Source organism: Megalobrama amblycephala, linkage group LG19 (genome assembly GCF_018812025.1).
Source record: "Megalobrama amblycephala isolate DHTTF-2021 linkage group LG19, ASM1881202v1, whole genome shotgun sequence".
Classification (NCBI taxonomy): Eukaryota; Metazoa; Chordata; class Actinopteri; order Cypriniformes; family Xenocyprididae; genus Megalobrama; species Megalobrama amblycephala.
In genome coordinates this window covers 25,613,343-25,635,352 of record NC_063062.1, presented here as the reverse complement: position 1 = coordinate 25,635,352, position 22,010 = coordinate 25,613,343, and the positions used below count along the sequence as shown (strand labels likewise).

The 22,010-nt window shown below is 36.6% G+C and overlaps 1 protein-coding gene across 2 annotated transcripts; it reads right to left on the bottom strand.

The window, feature by feature from the left end:
• Nucleotides 1-248: 248 nt before the first annotated feature.
• Nucleotides 249-15,879, bottom strand: LOC125254587. 2 transcript variants are annotated; one of them, XM_048169268.1, is made up of 7 exons: nucleotides 15,144-15,879; nucleotides 14,494-14,520; nucleotides 9,169-9,226; nucleotides 8,729-8,806; nucleotides 3,137-3,211; nucleotides 2,779-2,859; nucleotides 249-505 (listed from the first exon to the last, which is right to left on the bottom strand). In XM_048169268.1, the coding sequence occupies exons 1-7, from the start codon at nucleotides 15,237-15,239 to the stop codon at nucleotides 270-272; spliced, it is 651 nt and encodes a 216-aa protein (XP_048025225.1). In that variant the 5' UTR covers nucleotides 15,240-15,879; the 3' UTR covers nucleotides 249-269. The 2 variants fall into 2 exon arrangements, with proteins under 2 accessions (XP_048025225.1, XP_048025226.1); XM_048169269.1 differs by having other exon boundaries at nucleotides 9,169-9,222; nucleotides 15,144-15,288.
• Nucleotides 15,880-22,010: the final 6,131 nt, after the last annotated feature.

Here is a 22,010-nt window from a genome sequence, read left to right as displayed (position 1 = left end):
TAACTTAAGTTTGCTTTTTTTGGCCATATTTTTGTTTTAGTGTGGACAGCTCAAAGTCCTTATTTAACTGAATTTTACTTCAGCTGAATAAGGACTTGCCTCATTATTTGATCATTATTTTCCTGTTTTCACATTAAAGCTCCTTTAAAAAAAAATCTATATTGTATAAAGTGCTAGAGAAATAAAAGGTGACCTGACAATTAATGCAAGTTTTAGTTTGAGTTTCATAAACAGTCTATGTAAACATGTTTAATTAATCAATGTATTTATTAGAACATGATTTTTCTTGCAGCAGACCTTCTTTTGAGAGTTACAATTGTATTATGAACAAAATATTTGATATCCTTCCAAGTTCTGTCCTTCAGTGCCTCTTCCTCTTCAAGACACTTTACACAGTCAAGTTTTCCCGGAACCCGGTGCTCCGCCATGAATTTTCCCAATCGCTTATTTACAGCTCTTCTTTCTTCTTCTTGCCACGTTCTTTTCATGATTATCCTGGATGTTTCTACATATGACAAAAAATACCATATAGATTATGTGAGCTTAAAAACAGACACTAAAACATAGGTTTCTGAAACAGCTTTTGCTCAGTCACAGAAAGAACACTAATGTGGGGCTGCTTGATATGGTCAAAAAGTTATTCAATTCTCAAAGTAAAAAAAAAAAAAAACAGACTTAGCAGGGTTCCCACTCTTTCATGAACACCAGATTCAAGGACTTTCAAGGACTTTTTAAAGCACCGTTTATTTTATATCAAGCACCTATCAAATTCACATCACATATGGAGCGTCATGAAAGACCTCTTACGGTATTTAACATTTTTAATCCTCCAATAGCATTTGCATCCATTTTACCCCGGAAGAGGTACAGAATCATTTGTACATTAATTTTTGGAAATATATTAAAACTGTTTTCAGCTTTCTTATCCCTAATGTTAACAATTATTCCATACTAGTTTTGGTTTTCATTTGTTATGAATCATTACTTGAGTAAAAACATTATAATATAGAGAGAATATTATAAAATTACATTTTGCAATTGAATGAAAAAAAAAAAGGATTATATGGATTGTAATTGTGGCTTAAAGTCAGAATATATACAATATATTATAGATAATATAGTAATTATTTTTCCTACTATGTTAGTCAATGGGGGGCGAGATCTGTTTGGTTACTGACGTTCTTCCAAATATCTTTCTTTGTGTTCAGCAGAACAAAGAAATTCATACAGGTTTGTAACTACTTGAAGGTGAGTAAATGACGACAGAATTTTCATTTTTGGGTGAACTATCCAGCACGCAGATAAAATGTTTAATCGGCAAGGCTTTAAAACCCATGCAAATAATAAACTTTTGTGATTGTGAATAACTGCAGTGTCCTGTGAGTATAACTCTACCGCTGTTTTAATGTGATGTGAATGTATGTCGCTTTGTGCAACACAGTATGTTGAGACGGAGGACTGCAACTGACAGAAAGCACTATAGCACGATACAACGTTATTTCTTCAAAAGCAGATCGTGGAGACCTTTTAATCGTCCACGATCAAAATTGCACATCCCTATAAGAATGTTCATTTCAGACACAGCAAGTGTCACAGCTCAAATGTCCAAACCCCGCCTAATCACAAGCAAGGGGAAGTACTGCAATGGAAAACACTCGGAAACTGATTGTAAAATAATATTCCAAAGCAAATATACTACTAAGTTGGGCATGCTATAATTTTCACAAAATTTATTTCAAATTTACTTCAAGCACTTTCAAGGACCAGTATTTGTTTTCAAGTACTTTCCAGGCCTTGAATTCATGTGTACTTTCAAGGTGCGTGGGAACCCTGCTTAGTCTTCAAAGAATCAAGAACTGCATTGTGAATCATGAGTTCAGTGTTGTATACTGTAGCGAATCATGAGATTAGCATTATTAGTCCCTTACTGAATAGTCAAATAATTGTCCCATATATCATTAGTTTTATCAAATATCAAAATAACTAATTGCAGCTCTGTTGCTGAGTAATGACAGCAGGTATCCCCCTCCTTTTTAACTTTCTCCATATAATTAGAAAAATATCTAACTTATCAAAGATGCTGCAAATGAATTCCTCTTCTCAAGAGATGTTTAAAGATGAGGTTAATAGAGCATTTTCTTGAGCACTTCAACAGGTGTCTTCCATGTGAGGGTGACAGTGGGTTTTAGAGGGACATTCAAATGTCAGAAAGCTCTTGGGTTTCATCAGAAAGATGGTAATTTGTGTTCTGAAGATAAACGAAAGTCTTATGTGTTTATAACACCACAAGGGTGAGATTTTTTTTTTGATGAACTAACCCTTTAAAAGGAACACTTTTTTTAACAATAGGCTCATTTTCCATCTCTCCTGGAGTTAAACATTTGTGAACCAAATCCATTCAGCCGATCTCGATCTGGGGGTACCACTGTTAGCATAGCTTAGCATAGAATCGGATTGAATCGGATTAGACCAGTAGCATCTCACTCAAAAATGAGTTTCTATATTTTTCCTATTGAAAACGATTCAATCCGATTCTATGCTAAGCTATGCTAACAGTGGTACCTTCAGATCCGAAGATCAGCTGAATGGATTTGATTCACAAATGTTTAACTCCAGGAGAGATGGAAAATGAGCCTATTGTTAAAAAAAAGAAAGAAAAAAAAAAAGTGGAGTGTTCCTTAAGGATCAACTATCGTCCACTGTTTTGTGCTCAGTCATGCATATATTTGGCTCTGGTAGACAGTAACGGAGCGCAGCAAACACTTTAAACGAACATACCCTTCGATTTGGTTGTTGGGTTTCCTCTTTTTTTTCTCTTCGGAGAGGGCCTGTTGGCCTGGCTTGCTCTCCGGCTCTGATCTGCAACAGAAAAGCATTTGCACCTGTTACATAGTGAATCCTCGGGTGTTGTTGGATCTTCAACATTCATCTGCACTGAAGGGTGTATTACAAATCCTTATCCTTTAATGTTACACATTACGTTGCATGAAGTATAAAGCAGAGAAACATTAAAAGACCAATTTGACTTTAACACATCTTTCATTAGTGAATGGCTGATTTATTAGGGTTCTATAACCAAAGGCAGGTTTTCTAAAAAAGGATTATTTGGCTTGATGTAAAACACTATTCAACTCACCATCCACATCCGAGTCTCCGTCCTCGCTGCTTTGGGCAGGCTTTTTCTTGGGGGAAAAGAGGTCTGAAAACCCGTCTGAAAAACAAAAAAACGTCTTATCAGGTCTTCTGCAGTGTAAAAAGACCTTCTGAAATCATGACCAGGTCTCGAAGTAAAGCTGCATTTTTTAAAGATGATCCCAGATTAAACAACCACAAATGTGTGAACACTTAACATCTTTTGATGGACTGCTAGATTCACTCGTTCAGTAATTTGATGAACATTACATGCACACATATGCCTTGTGGACAAAGCTATGAAAAAAAAAAATAGCGACGAGCTGTAAATCAGCTACTACTCAACCTAGGGCTGGGCGATACATCGCACACGACTGTCACGCGCATTTCGTCAGTAAAGCCGGTTCCCCGATTACCGCTAAATCGCCGTCACCTGCTTTCAAATGGAGCGGCATTTAATAGACAGAACCGTAGATCACTGACAAGCTACGCAATATCGCGTTCATTATCGAAGGCGATTCATCTGCGATAATGAACACAATGTTGCGTAGCTTGTCAGTGATCTAACTCAACCCCTTGTTTGCATTAAATTTGTTGCACTGCTTTTCTGTATCTAACATTGCCTAAAGAGCCTAAGTCAGGCTCTTCTTTTAACTAATGCTGTGAGTATAAAAACCATACTGTATGGTGCCTTGCTAAAAGTAGGGGTGGTCCGAATACCATATTTTGAGCTTTGAAGCTCTGTAGAAATGATCATTTTTATTATCATTTCATTAAAAATACTAGTTACTAGCCCAGATAGCATGTAGTAATCGGCCCAAGCTCGGCTGCCCCGCGGCACCTGCGGCTCAGAATCGGCGTGTGTTAACCGGGCCGATTGTGGCCCGCAGCTCGCTCTGGGACATGTATATTTGTCAAGGCTGTAAAGCACTGGGCCGATTCCTGTTCACTGTAACTGGCCCAACTCTGGCTATAGAGATCTGTGCCACTTCTGGCCATGACTCGGCTTATGTTCAATCACAGATGGTTACAAAAGCAAAAATTAAAATGGTCTTAAAATTGACTTCCTGGTAGTATCTGATATGAATTAACTAACATTACACGTTTAATGTTGCGAATTTGTCAATAACAACATATCTGCGGTAAAACCTAATATAATAAAAGTGCCATATAAGAAAGAACATTCTCTAATATGTATAATATCAAATCCATTTATAAGTAATGTAGCAATTCATTATTTTATACGCTTTCATGTATTTTAAACACGCTTCACTGCGCGCTCAGGTGATTCATTCATGTTCACGTGCGTGGCAGGGGAGGGGTCTCGTACCTGTGCTAGTGGGTGAATCCGCCATGTTTGTGCGGTTTGAAGCGGACGCAAGCAAAACAATGGATTATTTACCAAGAGATATTAATGTATGGAGTCATGTAGAGAAAACAGTTCTTGTAAGCATCGACGCACGTTTACATTTGTAGTATTTTTACTTAGCAGAGGCTTATAAAGGAACTTTCTAAAGTTAACTTCACGTGGTTGCTGCGAACGCGGCTTGTTTGGCTTGCCTGAAAACGTTCGATATGCCACTACAGCTAATAAATGGACGAAATCTTTTCTATCTTTGATCTAAGCATTGATATGTGGATCTCGAGTTTTTATGCTGCATTACACTTAGATGAGCAACACTCCGATCTGCAAACAAAGAGCTGAGGAAGAGGATGATGACGGTCCTGCATTCACGAGAAAGAGCAGGTTTGTCTGTTTGTTTTTAGTTTCCACGCTAATAGATTTATATAAATGCAATTGTAATAAGCAACAGTTCTTTTACTCCATGTTTCTTCAAGAAGGTGAGTGAAGAGGATTTGTTTACTATCATAGAAGATCATTGTTTTCAAATAACCTCAATTAACTAAATACAAAAGCTAGTTACATAAGCTAGTTTCACTGATTTTGTTTTTTGTTATGATGAGAATGTGCTGCAATCCTATGCATTAGTATGTCTGAGATCATCTTCAGATGCTAAACTAGTTGCTTCTTCACTCAGCATGTTAAGACGCACAGAAATTAGTGATTACTTCTCATAACATCCCATAAATTGCTTTTAATATTTCTCTGTTTTTTAGTAATGAAGAGAAGTGTTATCATCGCTGAAGAAATTGCAGATTTGAATCCTCAGACACTGAGCAGTAAATAACACCATGGACACCATGTCCATGGCAAGATGTTGCAACTAGCAAGATGTTAGAGCCAATGAGAAAGCTGGTAAGTTAAAGTAAAGTTTGGCACATTCAGTTAGACCATGTTACTTTTATTAACAGATACTTGTATACTATTTGCTCTTTACAGGTTGAATGTAAACCTGAGTAAATGCCGCTACTTTAATGATTATTTCTAAGTTTACTGAGCGATGTAAACTGCTGTCATCCACGTCACATCATTGCTCTAATTGACGTTACCTGAAGAATCCTTTAAGCGTAGCAGATCTTCACAAGCGTCTGGAGCCAACTTATGTAAGTAAAGCAAAACATTTTTTTGTTTTGTTTTTTTCTTATTTGATTTTTGTAAGGATATCTTCATGAAGAAAAGGTATGGGCAACATGTGTTGCTGCTTTTTGTTAAGCACACTGACCTGAGAAATGTGATTTTATTCCTACATTCATGTGAATAAACTAGAAGTAGCTTTATCTATGATTAGTAAACCTTTACAATCTTTCTTTACTTGCAGGCTGAACTGGATGCTTCTGAAGAGTGAGCTTCAACACTGAAGGTAACTTCAGTTGAGTTGACATGTAAGTTGCGTGATGTCTCCTCAGATAACTGGGCACAGACCTGACTTTCTCTTTTCTGCATCCACTGTTGGTTATACACTTGTGTGGTTTTGGTTTTCTAGGTTTGTACAAAGTTACACCATATCACTGAAACGGCACGCGTCAAGATTTCAGAGACTCTGCGTGACATTTTAAACGTTTATGATCTTCAGGTGAGTTGAAATGTGTCAACACTTACTACCTCCATCACTGTCTTCACTGTATATAAAATAAAGTTGGCTTGCTTGTTTAACATGTTAATTTTGGCTTGACTCTGAAGGGCGTGCATGATATCAACATGAAACACATCGTAGCCCTCCGTGCTCCTCAGTGTACCTGTGTGAGGAGGACCCACAATTCTTCAAGACTTGACATGTAAGTATTCAGTGCATTAACAGAATTGCTAGTATCGGTGAATGTAACGTTCTACTTTTAGTCTACTGAGTGAAACTTACAGTTGGACCCTCTATGCTTATTTCAGGAGGCGTTGGGAGAGCCAGACATCACTGATTCTGTCATTGTGGTCAACGAAAGCACAAGTCCTTCAAGCACTGCAGTTGTGATAGAAGATGATCTAAAGTTTTATAATAAAAGACTAATCTTCAAAAAAAAATCTTCAATTGTACAGCTGGAGGTTTATTTTATTTATTTAGTTTTTGTTGTTTTTTGTCTTTTGAGTTAGTTTTTTTATGTAATGTCCTGCAGAGGTGCCTGATCCTGTTCCTGGAGATCTTCTTGCCTGCAGAGTTCAGCTAAGTTATTCAGCTCATTATTTTGCTAAGTACAACAGCAAAACTTTTTCCATTTACCAATGTATTTAAAACATTAAGTTTGTCTATACTTATTCAATTTTACACTCTGTGTATAAGTAAATACTAGGGCTGCCCCCTTATAGTGGACTAACCATTAGAAGAGACTTGAAGAGGCTTGGTCGACCAAGATTTTATTAGTTGGTTAGTCGCAGAAAAAAAAAACTCCACAGGAAGTAGCGAAGTCACGCAACGCAGTCGGTGAGGGACAGATCGTTAACGGCGGCAAATCCAGACATTCGTCTATCATTCATCGACCTCAAATATGGCTTATCACTTGAAACATGTAAGTAGTAGCAACTTTACAAGTCCACTAGCTCTAATGTTAGCCTAGTCCTATATAAATGTGCGCTATTATTTGGAATACATCTATATAAAGCTTGGAATGTCTTCAATTCAAATAGAAAATAAATATTCTCAGATTATGTAATCCATATGAAACTTGCATATATGCGATGATGAGTCAGCATTGTTGACTTAATCTCTGCAGCCGAAAACACAGAAAACATTATCAATGATTGAAATGTTTAGACAGTCTCCTTGCTGTTTTTTTCACGACACATTCATAATCGTTACATTTGCCGGTGCGCTGAGGCTAGCTTTATGCATGCGTTTGAGCGCTGATTAGGCTATGTATATATTAGATTAAAGGCTCATTATTATGATTTATGGCTTATTAATATAAATGTGCGATTAGTCGACTAATAGCTTAAATGAACGACTTGAAAAATCTTTAGTCGAGGGCAGCCCTAGTAAATACCAGTGTATAATTTTTCAAAATGTGGTAAATATTTACAATAATTGTATAACAACTGCTGTTATTTGATGTAATATAGTTTTGTAATTGTTTTGTAAATACAATGTTTTCATGCCAACCAGATCACGTGAGTTCTTTACAAAGGGACATATAATTGCTTTCATAATAATGTGATGTTTGTATAGATTTAAGTAATGTTATTTATGTATTCTAATTTATATAATTAAAATGCAAGTAAGCGTTTTGGCTGGATATCAAATTTAAATGAAAAATGTATGAACACTATGTTAGATATATAAACGGGGCTGGGCCTTTTCTGGCGCGCTGTGCGCATTTGCGACGGCCCGATACCGGCTTGGTTCCGGCAGCTTTGGCATGGTAACGGTTGCCGCGTCTGGCCCGATTGACTCGGGCCGGAATCGGGCAGTGAGTACACCAGGCATCTGGTCCGAGTGCAGCAGAAGGAAGCGGGCCGAGTGGTTAGTCTCCAGCAGGCGAGAATCTAACCAGAACTGGCCCGATTGTATTTTGCTATCTGGGAGGGTTTACTGGGATTTTTAAAGTCACTATACAATTCCAGAACAATAATTTATCTATTTTTTTTATTTATTAGTTTACCGACTTAATGCAATCACTCTACCGGTGTGAAAATGCCATAGTTCTGAAACTGGGACGTAACTCTTTTTGGTTTAGTTCACTTTCACAAGCCAATATTTTAAAGCGTACCAAAATGTGTTTATTCAAGTCACATGCATTTACAACTGTTCTCTTATTAGTCAGTTTCCTCTGTCATCCATTAAAATGACTGACAAGTTCGCTCCACAAGCTTATTGCGCCTTAATCTGTGACCGTCAAGACACACGCAAACACTATAGGGATGTAGCCGTCATTCCCGTTGATGAATTATACCACGAAGTTGCACACAGTCGCAAAGCATGCACAAGTACTTAAAATTAAAAGCAGCCTCTGACCACGAATGTCATTGCCTTTCACTTTTATTTTTCCAAACTTTTTGAAAGATCACCTAATGAAAGGTTTGATTATTGTGTTTGTGAGAGGAACTGTAAGCAAGCAGAATACGGATGTTCTGCCGTTAAAAACTAAAATTAGAATTGATTCTTAAATTCTCTAAATCATTCTAGAACTCCTTTTTCTGGGAGGGGCTTTAAACACAAAGTTTACAACTCTCTATATAGACAAATCTGAAATGTTAAAATTTAAAGCTTACCCTCATCGACCTCTCTTCCTCTCTTGACTCCTTTTTTTGTTTTTCTCTGTGAAACAGAAGTTGATGTGGGACTGTCACCTGTAAGTAATTAAAAACAATCAAATATTACTGCTTGGTTGTCTTGAAAAGTCATACGAACATACTTTTGATTAAAAGAGCTATATTTTTTTAAACAAGAACTGCATATATCAGCGTAATCACTAAAAGTACACACTCCTCACTTGTGTTCACATAAAAGCAGTGAGTTAACTGCTGGTGTACTTTGTGACTATGGTCACCTAAATAAGTGTTAATGTTTAGCCGTTTAAGATTATTCCGCCAAATAAATTAATGGTTTTCTCTTAAAAATGACCCCAGTTTTTTAAGTTACTACTTAAAATATAAAGATGTAAGACTACACAATACAATTGCATTTAAAATAAACCAGAGCGCATACATACCACATACTGAAGGATGAAGCATGTTAAGGTTCTTCCCTCTCAAGGTCTCAGTGCCTTGCTCCATTTCAAACAGATATAGGATAATTGTAAAAAAGTGTTTTGTATTTCACCAGATTCTATAGTGTAAACATATACAAGCCAGATACACAAAAAAAAACAACAACAAAAAAATATTCGAATCCCAAATTTGAAAATTGAATACCAACCTACCACACGAATAATCGAATATTCTGGTCCAGCCCTAGTAATTAGTTACTTTTAAAGAAACTTTCGCAACACTGCATGCACAGAAAGCTGCCTCTCAAAATTTAATAGAGCATGATACTAAAACGAGATCCTTCTGCATCTTTTTGCACTTGAATGGACAAATACTAACCCTTAACCTTTAGACCTACAATATGGGTGCACTAATGTGAGATAAAGGATTGGTTCACATTCAAATTAAAATTGTTTCATTATTTCCTCTCCCTCAAGCCATCCGAGGTGTATATGACTTTCTTCTTAAATAATTTAAAAATATTATAAAAAATATGGCACTTCTAACCTTTGTAGTGGCATTGAACAGTTACCACCAGTTTGAAGATCAAAAAAATGCATCCATCCATCATAAACGTCCCCCACACGGCTTTGGAGGGGTTAATAAAGGCAGTATGAAGACAATCCATGTTTTAAGAAAAACATCCATATTAAAAACGTTATAAAGTCAAATATCGAGCTTTCACTAGACTGCCTTACATATTTAACTTACAGATAATTGTAACACCTTGTGCAGTTTAAAAAGCTTGAACTACGTCCAACATCATATGTTGCATCATTTATGCTTCATCTTGAAGTTAAATATGTAAGGCAGTCGTGCGGAAGCTCGATATTTAGTCTTAAATATGGATGTTTTTCTTACAAAAACCCACGGATTGTCTTCAGAAGGTGTTTATTAACCCATTTAATCCCAAATTTTTCCCAGAGATGACATATGAATTTGTATGGTATTTGTAAGGATATTAAACAATCAATGTCAATTATGTAAAAAAAAATATTGAAAAGTCCAAGAAAAAGTGGGTTTTAAGTCCGGTCACAAAAGTGACCGGTGGTAGAACACAGGGAGTCTAGGTCTATGGTGTCAATGCATTTACAAAATGACAAACCTCAAGCAATTAGTTAAAATATTGGGTTAAATAGATGAAATTAGTGTTTTATTCCATTAACAAAGAAGTAAACATTGGCTCAGTTTCAAAAAGGCCAGATAGTCAGACAAACAAACACACAGACAGTCAGACAGACAGATAGTCAGACAAACAAACACACAGACAGTCAGACAGATAGTCAGACAGACAAACAAACACACAGACAGTCAGACAGATAGTCAGACAGACAGACAAACAGTCAGAGAGACAGACAATCAGACAGATAGTCAGACAAACAAACAGTCAGATAGACAGATAGTCAAACAGACAGACAGATTGTCAGACAAACAAACACACAGTCAGACAGATAGTCAGACAAACAAACAGACAGATAGACAGATAGTCAGACAAACAAACAGACAGATAGACAGATAGTCAAACAAACAGTCAGATAGACAGACAGAGAAACAAACACACAGACAGTCAGACAGATAGTCAAACAAACAGACAAACAGACAGATTGTCAGACACACACAGACAGTCAGACAGACAGTCAAACAAACAAACACAGACAGAGTCAGACAAACAAACAAACACACAAACAGTCAGATAGACAGATAGTCAAACAGACAGACAGATTGTCAGACAAACAAACACACAGTCAGACAGACAGTCAGACAAAAACACACAGACAGTCAGACAGATAGTCAGACAAACAAAGTCAGATAGACAGTCAGACAAACAAACAGACAGACAAATAGTCAGACAGATAGTCAAACAGACAGACAGACAGACAGTCAGACAGACAGACAGACAAGATAGTCAGACAGATAGTCAGATAGACAGACAAACAAACAGTCAGATAGACAGATAGTCAGACAGATAGTCAGACAGACAGACAGACAAACAGACAGATAGTCAGTCAGTCAGATAGACAGACAAACAAACAGTCAGATAGACAGATAGTCAGACAAACAGACAGATAGTCAAACAGACAGACAGATTGTCAGACAAACAAACACACAGTCAGACAGACAGTCAGACAAAAACACACAGACAGTCAGACAGATAGTCAGACAAACAAAGTCAGATAGACAGTCAGACAAACAAACAGACAGACAAATAGTCAGACAGATAGTCAAACAAACAGACAGACAGACAGACAGACAGTCAGACAAACAGACAAGATAGTCAGACAGACAGACAAACAAACAGACAGATAGTCAGTCAGTCAGTCAGATAGACAGACAAACAAACAGTCAGATAGACAGATAGTCAAACAAACAGACAAGATAGTCAGACAGATAGTCAGACAGACAGACAAACAGACAGATAGTCAGTCAGTCAGATAGACAGATTGTCAGACAAACAAACACACAGTCAGACAGACAGTCAGACAGATAGTCAGACAAACAAACAGTCAGATAGACAGACAGACAAACAGACAGATAGTCAGTCAGTCAGATAGACAGACAAACAAACAGTCAGATAGACAGATTGTCAGACAAACAAACACACAGTCAGACAGACAGTCAGACAAAAACACACAGACAGTCAGACAGATAGTCAGACAAACAAAGTCAGATAGACAGTCAGACAAACAAACAGACAGACAAATAGTCAGACAGTCAAACAAACAGACAGACAGACAGTCAGACAAACAGACAAGATAGTCAGACAGATAGTCAGACAGACAGACAAACAAACAGACAGATAGACAGATAGTCAAACAAACAGACAAGATAGTCAGACAGATAGTCAGACAGACAAACAGACAGATAGTCAGTCAGTCAGACAAACAAACAGTCAGATAGACAGATTGTCAGACAAACAAACACACAGTCAGACAGACAGTCAGACAAAAACACACAGACAGTCAGACAGATAGACAAACAAAGTCAGATAGACAGTCAGACAAACAAACAGACAGACAAATAGTCAGACAGATAGTCAAACAAACAGACAGACAGAGTCAGACAGACAAACAGACAAGATAGTCAGACAGATAGTCAGACAGACAAACAAACAGACAGATAGTCAGTCAGTCAGTCAGATAGACAGACAAACAAACAGTCAGATAGACAGATAGTCAAACAAACAGACAAGATAGTCAGACAGATAGTCAGACAGACAGACAAACAGACAGATAGTCAGTCAGTCAGATAGACAGACAAACAAACAGTCAGATAGACAGATAGTCAGACAAACAGACAGATAGTCGAATAGACAGACAGATAAACAGATAGTCGGATAGACAGACAGATAAACAGACAGTCAGATAGTCAGACAGACAGATAGAGACAGATAGTGAGACGGACGGACGGAGTAAATCCAAAACATTACGGTCAGTCTGAAATAGAGTTTATGAGAATAACATATAGGGGTAGGGATGGGAATTGATAAGAATTTAACGATTCCGATTCCATTATCGATGTTGCTTATCGATCCGATTCCTTAACGATTCTCTTATCGATTCTCATTGGGTGAGGTAATAAGTACAAATTTGTTTGTTTGTATTAACTCGCTTTAATATCTGATCAGAAGACACAGAACAGAGTATACGCACATTATGTGTAGCAACCTCAGAACAAACCTAAAATTAGGTGAGCTACTTCTTCAAGTAAATTCCAGGGACATATAGCCTTGTTTCTCAACCAGTATTCACATTCACAGTATATCACATTCATTGGTCCAGACAAAAATAAATAAATAAATAAAACTGACAATGGAGATTATCCGTATAGTAAAAGTTTACACAATGAAATAGCGCTCACATTAACATTAACACATTACCTTCGGCATTAATAACAGATGGCGTCCTGTTAGCTCCGCTGGTGCTTAACTCGCTGGTGGTGTCGTTGTGTAGTAGTGTATCAAACACGCGACAGTCCTGCAAATGAATTGCATGCTGTGTGGCCAAATGTTTCTGCATATTGGAGGTAGTTCCCCCCTTTGACGAAATGGAACTTTTACAAGTGTTGCAAGTGACTGTATTGTCGTCTTTTCGCGTAAAATGTAACCAAACTTTAGATCGCTTCTGCCTCGAAATTCATTTGCAGGACTGTCGCGTGTTTGATACACTACTACACAACGACACCACCAGCGAGTTAAGCACCAGCGGAGCTAACAGGACGCAGCGTGTGTGTGACGTCATGACACGTTAGCAACGAGAGGAACCGATAAGCGGAATTGTTAAGCCGGCATGCTAACGGTTCAAAGGAATCGATTCACTTGGCACCGGTTCTTAAGAAGAACCGGTTCTCGATTCCCATCCCTATATAGGGGACATAGACTCCCTGTGTTATACCACCGGTCACAATTGCGTCTTCATTTATCTGCAGTCTGAAAACTGAATAAACCATGTATTAATATAATTTTAATATTTATGTATAGATAACCCTTTCATGATGATGTGTGCAAAAAATGTATGAGCTATTCAAAAATTTACTTTGAAAACTTAACTGTCATTTCTGAGCTTTAACGTCATCATTGTGTTAAGATGGCAGTACCAGGAAATAAATGTGTGTGGTCACATGACGAAACTACAAAATAATGTTAGACCTGCCCAGAACTCAAGCAGACATCTTAAATTTGCATTATAAATGAACATGTGCTTCATAATAAGAGTTGATTTTTAATACCACACCAAAATATGTGAGAAAAATTTGTAGTCACAATAGTGACAGGTGGGATTAAATGGGTTAAGCCCTCCGGGGCCGTGTGGAGGACGTTTATGATGGATGCACTTTTTTCAGCTTCACACTTTGGTAACTTTTCACTGCTATTATAAAGCTGGGAAGCGTCAGGATATTTATTAATATAACTCTTATTGTGTTCATCTGAAAGAAGAAAGTCATATACTATACACACAGTCTCAAACTCAACTCATGCTTTAACTCAAGATTATCTGTGCTTTAGTTAAGCATGAATTAATTAGTGCATTAGTATAGATCTACATCTGCTATACTGAAGCTGCCTAACAGTCATAAATTGTGATCTAGCAGCAATAATTCAGATTAACAACTTATTACGAAGATTCATACTGGTTTAATCAAATCACAATTGTTCTGTAATGTTCTATAACATATAATGGTCATTACAGATCTGGACATCTTTGGAATGTTATAAGTTTGTGTTGTATCATTTGAAATTTGTTTCCTTAATTAAATTTGTTACTAACAAGTACATTTGTAAATACACATACCTGTGTTGACTTTCCTTCCATCATTACCTAGACAACAAAGATTGAAAAATTATATATTAGTTTAAATTAAATAATTCCAGTCACAGGCTATACAGTAATACTAGACAGTAATGTTTTAGTATTTATTTATATGACAATAAAACCTCAGTATACACTAATATACTACATTAAAAATTACAAACATATTTATTCTGTAAAATTGAAAGTGTATAATATGCTCATAGTGAAGTTGTTACACAGATCCAAAGGCTTTTCTCTGACTTGTATTTGTTATTGCAGTTCAGTCGTCAGTAATTATGTATTTGTTCTTAACTTACTCCAGCTCATCTGTATGGAAAGTACAGCGCGCTGATCTCCCCCTCCCCCACTCTCCCCTGCCCTCCCATCCCCCACACACTCACTCAAGAGGCCTGAGCTCATTAACAGTACCTGCGCTCATTAACAGTACTTAATTAATAGAAAAATAAAAAAGTCAGAGACCACAACATCTTAAACATTTGTAAGAGTATATATAATTATATAAATGTATGCGCAAATGTTCGGCGCTCCCCACCAGCACTCTCTCTAATAACCCTTCGCCCCCCCACTCCTTAACATCAAAGTTACAAAAACAGAGAATACTACAGATATTAAAGATCATAAAACCTCACCCGCTCTGTAAAGGCTGCGCATCGATTATGATGAGCTCGTAGTCGCTCCAGTCTTCTCTTGAACCGCTCCAGGCCGCCGCCACTCTCCTCCGTCATCTTAACAAGAGTGCAGGTCGAGGGCAGGTCGAGGGCAGGGGGCGGGGCGATCAATTAACACGTTTGGGATTGAAGGGCAGCTCAGAGTTTGTGTTTAAAGGTAGCTCAGTGTCTCGCATTATTCACTAATACTACATTTAATATGAACAATTAAACAGTTCATGTTTAAATTGCCGTTTATTACTACAGTTCTCTGTAAATTAATTAACATACTACAATTCCTCTGTTAAAAGAAAAATGTAACAATGCACATACATTTTAAAACAGTACTTTTAGAAAAGTTCCATTGTATTATTACTAGTGCTGTGTTTAAATTTCAAATTGAATAAAAATTCAAAAGTATATGCAGCAGGGCTTACTGAGTTACTAGTTTGTAGGCTCATATAAAGCCAGCTAAATTAACACAAAGTAATATGGATGTACACTAAACCGTTACAGCTACTGTGAAGGCACAGAGACTCCAAAAAGTCCAACTACAGGTCATGTGAGTGACCAAAATATGGAATTGGACCCAAAGCTTTTATTATACATGGTGGCCTTAAACAGATCTTTCAGTGTGAGACTATGATACTATAACAACAACAAACCATGATCTTTTTTGATCTTATTTTCCTAATATTTTTTATCAATCCAACTACATCAGAATTAAAATGTCATCATGGACCATTTATTTAGGCACAATGTCTAACCTTAACCCTAACCCTAACCCTAACCCTAACTGAATACTAACCCTAAACTAACCTAACTTTAACTGAATAATAACCCTAAACTAACCTAACTTTAACTAAATACTAACCCCAAACTAACCTAACTTTAACCGAATACTAACCCTAAACTAACCTAACTTTAACTAAATACTAACCCTAAACTAACCTAACTTTAACCGAATACTAACCCTAAACTAACCTAACTTTAACTAAATACTAACCCTAAACTAACCTAACTTTAACCGAATACTAACCCTAAACTAACCTAACTTTAACCAAATACCAACCTAAATATGTACTCACACTAGACACGGTTGGCACGCTATGGAGAGATCACACTCGTCCAATTTAGTTTTTTTCAATTGCTAACAAGCGTTTAGCAATACTTAAAGTACTTTTTCTAAACTCTTAACGCAGCAACACACCTACATCACACAATTAGCCAAATAGTTAATTTTCTGCCCAAAACCATATTTTGTTAAAAAAACACAAACTCTACATTTCAAAATGCTAAAAACCTTTTTCAACACATACTAACTCTATCAAAACACAGCAAACCTGATTCAAAATCGAGTCGTTCTGTCAAAACATAATCATTGCGATTTGATTGACTATATGTTCATTGTTATATGTTCAAAACTGCATTAATTGTCATGTTTCAGTTCTACCTGCAGAAAATATGAAACCCATAGTTTTTAAAATTCAGTTTCCTTTTACTGCAGTAAAAGTATAATGCATGAAAGCCATTCTACATGTTTGGTTGAGTGTTGAATGTGTGCATTCTTGGCAGCAGAAGTGAGTCATTATTTTATTGAACGTACAGTAGAAAAAGAGAAGAAAGTAACAGAATTGCTCAGGGCAGACACTGGTCAGATGTGTCCCCTATGCAGGACTTCAGTGTCCCCCTTGGTTGAAATCTCATTCTGGGGGTGGGTGTGTGGTGTTGATGTTGCCCATAGAGGTTGGGATGGTGTCCCCTTGATAGCTAGTGCCCTACACAGACCACATATTCTGCATATATGAACATGGTAATGGAATCGTTGTAGTAAAATTGTTGTAGTATGTAGCTTTTTCTGAAATGAAAACATGAAATTGCTGCCATTGATCAACAACAAATCCAACATACATGGTCTTTGGTTATTATGGAAGCTTTTTTTCCTCCACAGAATAAAAAAGCATAAAAGGTTATTGTGACTTTTATCAAAAATATTTTTTATTTTGCAATTGTGAGTTTTCATCTCACAGTTCTGACTTTTTTTCTCCGAATTGTGAGATATAAACTAGGAATTGAGAGGAAAAAAGTCAGAATTGTAGTGAGATAAAAAGTCACAATTTTTTTTTTTTTCATTTTCTATGCATGGCAGAAATAAGCTTCTACATGTGTAAGGGGGAAAACCATAGAGAAAACCATTTTTTCCCCCAGTACTGCTGTTGTTGCAAAAGTATAGGTTTTATCTTATATTTAAAGATTGGAACATTAGGTCTTCATATCTAACTTGCTGTGTTTAAGCATTTGCAAATAAGATGAGAAAGATCCATGATTTGGTATGGGGTAAGCTTATATGAAAAGAAAATGTAAGCATTTTAGAAAAGTGTTAATTGACTGCATTTTGTGTGAAAACGACATGAATTGTGTTAATAGTATGGTCACAACAGACGGATGTTCTGCTAAATGTGTTTAGAGTTTTGAAAATGTGACTACAGATTGGACAAAAGTATGTTAGCAATTGAAAAAAATTGTAAACAGACTTTGGAGATCAAACATGCTCAGATACGGTTCAGATAACCTAGTGTGAGTACACCCGTAGAAACAATGAACAACTCAGGACATCAGTGGTTTTCCATATCAACAGAAAAATATCCTGGGATAACCTTCACTCCAGTTCAAGAGAGAATATATTGTTGTGACTTATGAATTTGCACATGATTTGTCTTAAAGCATATTAAAAACATCACATATACATATAAACAACATAAAAAAAACTTGATTTTCACCACAGGGGGACTTTAAGAGTGAAATCAGGGATGTTGCTCCATGTCTATATCCTGATCAGCTAGCTTTTGCAGTGCTGTGCTAACTCAGAGGCTTGAGGAGGGATGTAAACATTCACCAGCTACGGGTGGACCTGAGCCCAATCAGTCAGTTGTCTCACAAGGTAGCCTAATGAGTGAAGTCTGTGGCAATCATCAAGAAAAGTTAGTTTTGTAAATTGTAGTGCTGTAATGCATTTAGCAGTCAGACTGCAAACAGCCCTGTGCCTCCCCTCCCCCACACACGCATTACACAGAGGGGCACAGAAGTTTAGCTAGGTGTGTTAAACTAAAATGAAACAGCAATTTACTAAAATTTGTGTCAAAAAGACATTGTTGGACTATAACTAAATAATTGCAGTGTTCAACTCTAAGCCCCGTCGTCTCCTGTTATAATCATTGAAAGTAAACCAAACTAGATTTTGTTTATTTCATATGGTTTCATGTAGTAACTGAGCCATACTATGACCAACCATTGATTTTACATACTGTCCACTAATGTACTCTCACTACTGATTTCAACAACATGCTAATGCTGTTCTTATTATTGTGTTCTTAATGCTGTTTATGATGACAAACATGCTTATGTTCTGCTTAAACAGTGCTGTATTCAAGCAAGTGTAGTTGTGTTGGCCTATTTGATATCAGATGCATTTTAGGCTAGGCCCACTTGATTATCTTTATGTCCACCTACATTGTGATTCCTAGCTATGCTAGTGGACCAGCAAGATCATGGAGAACTCTAGCAGTGAATACAAAGGCTTGCAGTTAATGAAGACGGCTTCAGCAGGAGGGTGGTAAAGCCTGTTTGAGTGTGTGAGGGTGCCCAGTAAATTTTCTTAATTAAATGTAGGGTTGCCAACCGTTCCGTACAATACGGAATCGTCCCGTATTTAAGAGTTCAAAGCAGCATTATTAACGCAGTTTGTCCTGTATCAAGCTACATGGCAATTAGAGAGTCGATTATACATTTACAGTTTGTAATGTGCGGCTAGGGCGTGTACTGTAACTAAATCATAGACAGAGTTTGTGTACGTGTGTGGGGTTGGTTTGTGAACCACTGGTTTAGCGAAGTCCGCTCACGTGACAGTGACTGATCTTTCCCACTGGTTGTTGCTACGTTACCTGGATGACCTGAAACATCCAGGCGGGATGCTAGATGACAGCGGCGGGAGGTTTATCTTGCAGTGAGTAACATTATTATTATGAATCATGATGGCAAATTGTCCACATTGTAGAAGAAAAAAAAACGTTAACAAAAACATAAAACAGAATGGGAGACGGAGAACCCATTGCTTGGTGAAGTCAGGGGAAATATGCATATGGAAAATTGCAAGTTATGTCGGAGAGATTTCTTTGTAAGCCATGGTGTAGTTTGTGACGTTAACACGACAGAACGACCAACAGCAAAAGACCCGACTTTCAAAATAAAAATACCATTTTCTTAAATGTACATAATCTATTTCTCATAATTTTTGCCTTCACAATTATGTGGTAAAATTTGTGCAGACAGGGGTTTGTGTGTAATGTAATTTGTGTGACATTTTAAAATTACATTAGAATTTGTTTTAGAATTATTCATAAATAGATCAAGTAAAATCAATATGCTAATATCTAATATTAACATTTAACATTTATTAAAGGAAAAAAGTTATTTTGTCAAATACTACAGTATATTTTGAGTGTCCCTGTCATGTTCCCTGTATATCCTCTGTTTGTGCACCTCATGTTTCTCTGCTGCTCCCCTTGTTTGTTGCCATGGACACTCATTGGACCACGCCCCCTTGTTAACTCCTCATCTTGTTTGTGCCTGTGTGTAAATAGTCCCTGTGTTTCACTTATGTGCTGCTGAGTATTGTTTAGCCATTGTTTATCGTAGTCTTCGTGTTCTTTTGCTCCTTGCCTGTGTTTTGACCCTGGACTTGTTTCTTTGTTTTATTGATCATTTGCTGCCCGTCCTGACCCTTGCCTGTGTTTTTGGATTACCCTTTGCTTTGCCTTCTTGTACCTGTTTGCCGGTGTTCGACCTTCCTGCCTGTTTGACTACGCTCTTCTGTGAATAAAGCTCGCATTTGGATCTTATACTTATACTGTCCCTTATACTGTCCCTTATTTTTACTTAAAAGTACCAAGATTGTCCCGTATTGTTCTTTGCTGCAGTTGGCAACCCTAATTAAATGGCAAAAGGCAGATGGGCATGCATAGCCTAATGTCCAGCAGTTTTACCCTATTAAAAGTTACTGGACAAAAGTTATTAAAGATAGGACCAACAAACAATAAAAGCAGAAAAACTGGGGAGCTCCAAGCCAAGGTACCCATCGATAATATGTTTGTCAAATTAGCTAGTTATAGAGCTTGTTTAAATAAGGAGCAGATGAGGCAATGGAAAAGCATATGGAATTATTTACAAACACACACACATATATATATATATATATATATATATATATATATATATATATGGAATAATATACAATATGGAATTATATACAAACCTTAATGTGAAATGTATTATAATAATCTTGTTTGACAAATTAGTCTGTTTAAATTCAGAGTTGTTAAAAATCTGTAATCCTTGTTAATAAATGATACCTTTATAAAAAAAAGTACTATGGATTTACTGTCATAATATTGTAATTACCATGATTTTCCATCAGTAATATCCATGGTAACTTGGTTTTAAAAGTAGTAACCATAAAATATGATCTAAATAATATATATGGTTAACTTTTGTAGTTAATATGTTGTTTATATTTAATACATTTTAAAGAACATTCAAAGTAAAATTAGTAAAAAATTAAAATTAGTAAATATTTTTTGCAGAATATTACAATATCACAGTGAAGTTGACCTTTGACCCTTTGACAGCACCTAATAACTGTACTCTATTAAATTCTACTCAGTTTATCTTTGCATCTATGTGAACATTTGTGTCCAGTGTGCAGATATTCCTAAGCCGTTTCTGAGATATGGCGCTCACAAGTTTTAATTATAGCCAAGGTCAAGTTTTGTGAAGTAACAATGACCTTGACCTTTGATCTCCAAATTCTGTTAAGTTCATTCTTGATCCAAATTGAACATTTGTGACAAATTTGAAGAAATTCCCTACAGGCGTTCCTGAGATATTGCATCGTCTATATATGGGCGCAGTGAATGTGAAAAAACGATAGGGGGCGATAGAGAGCAAAATGTGTGTGTATGCAGGGGTCACACACACACATTTTTTCTCAGTTTACCATCAATCTGAGGACATCTCTGAAACATTGAGAGAAGCCTTTATAACACCAATGGAGGCCATTACAGTGAAAAAAAAGTGAGGACCGGCCTAAATGTCCTCACTTTGCAAAAAGGTCCTCACTCCAAAGGTTAAAAACCCACACTGGTCCTCACAAAGATAGCCATGCAAACACACACACACTGTTTCGCCTCCTGCAAGCGCAAACATAATCACGCACGCAGATTCATCAGACTTTTTATGATTGTTTGTTTTGTTTAATGCAAATAGAGAAGGTGTGTTTTTTTGTTTTTTTTTATATATATATATATATATATATATATAGAATATTGGTGTGAAGAAAGATCTTTTGAATGATTGTATGTGTTTTTCTCTGGCTTCCTGTTATTTCTCGCGCTGAAATAAGTGTTGAATCCGCCGAGATTGTTTCAAACATCTAAGATGCTTATATCTCATTAGCACCAATATTTGTTTTTTTTATTTTTGTATTTTCCTTTATGTGAATAACAAATTGGTGAAAATACTATTTGTGAAGCTTTAAATAGTTTTTTTTTTTGCTTGTTTTTGTTTAATTCCTACTTGATTGGTGAAAATATAATTGAAACTGAACTTGAACTTGCTTTAATTTATTTTCTTGTTTCCTTGGGGGTGAAAATACACCTGTGAAACTGAACTTTTTTTGTGTGGACTGATTTATGTTTGTAATCGGTGGTTATTAAGCTATCCGGGGGAAAAGAAAGGAAAAACTGTGCTTGTACTATTTGACAAGATTGAGCTTGTCTGGCGCCCGAACTATAT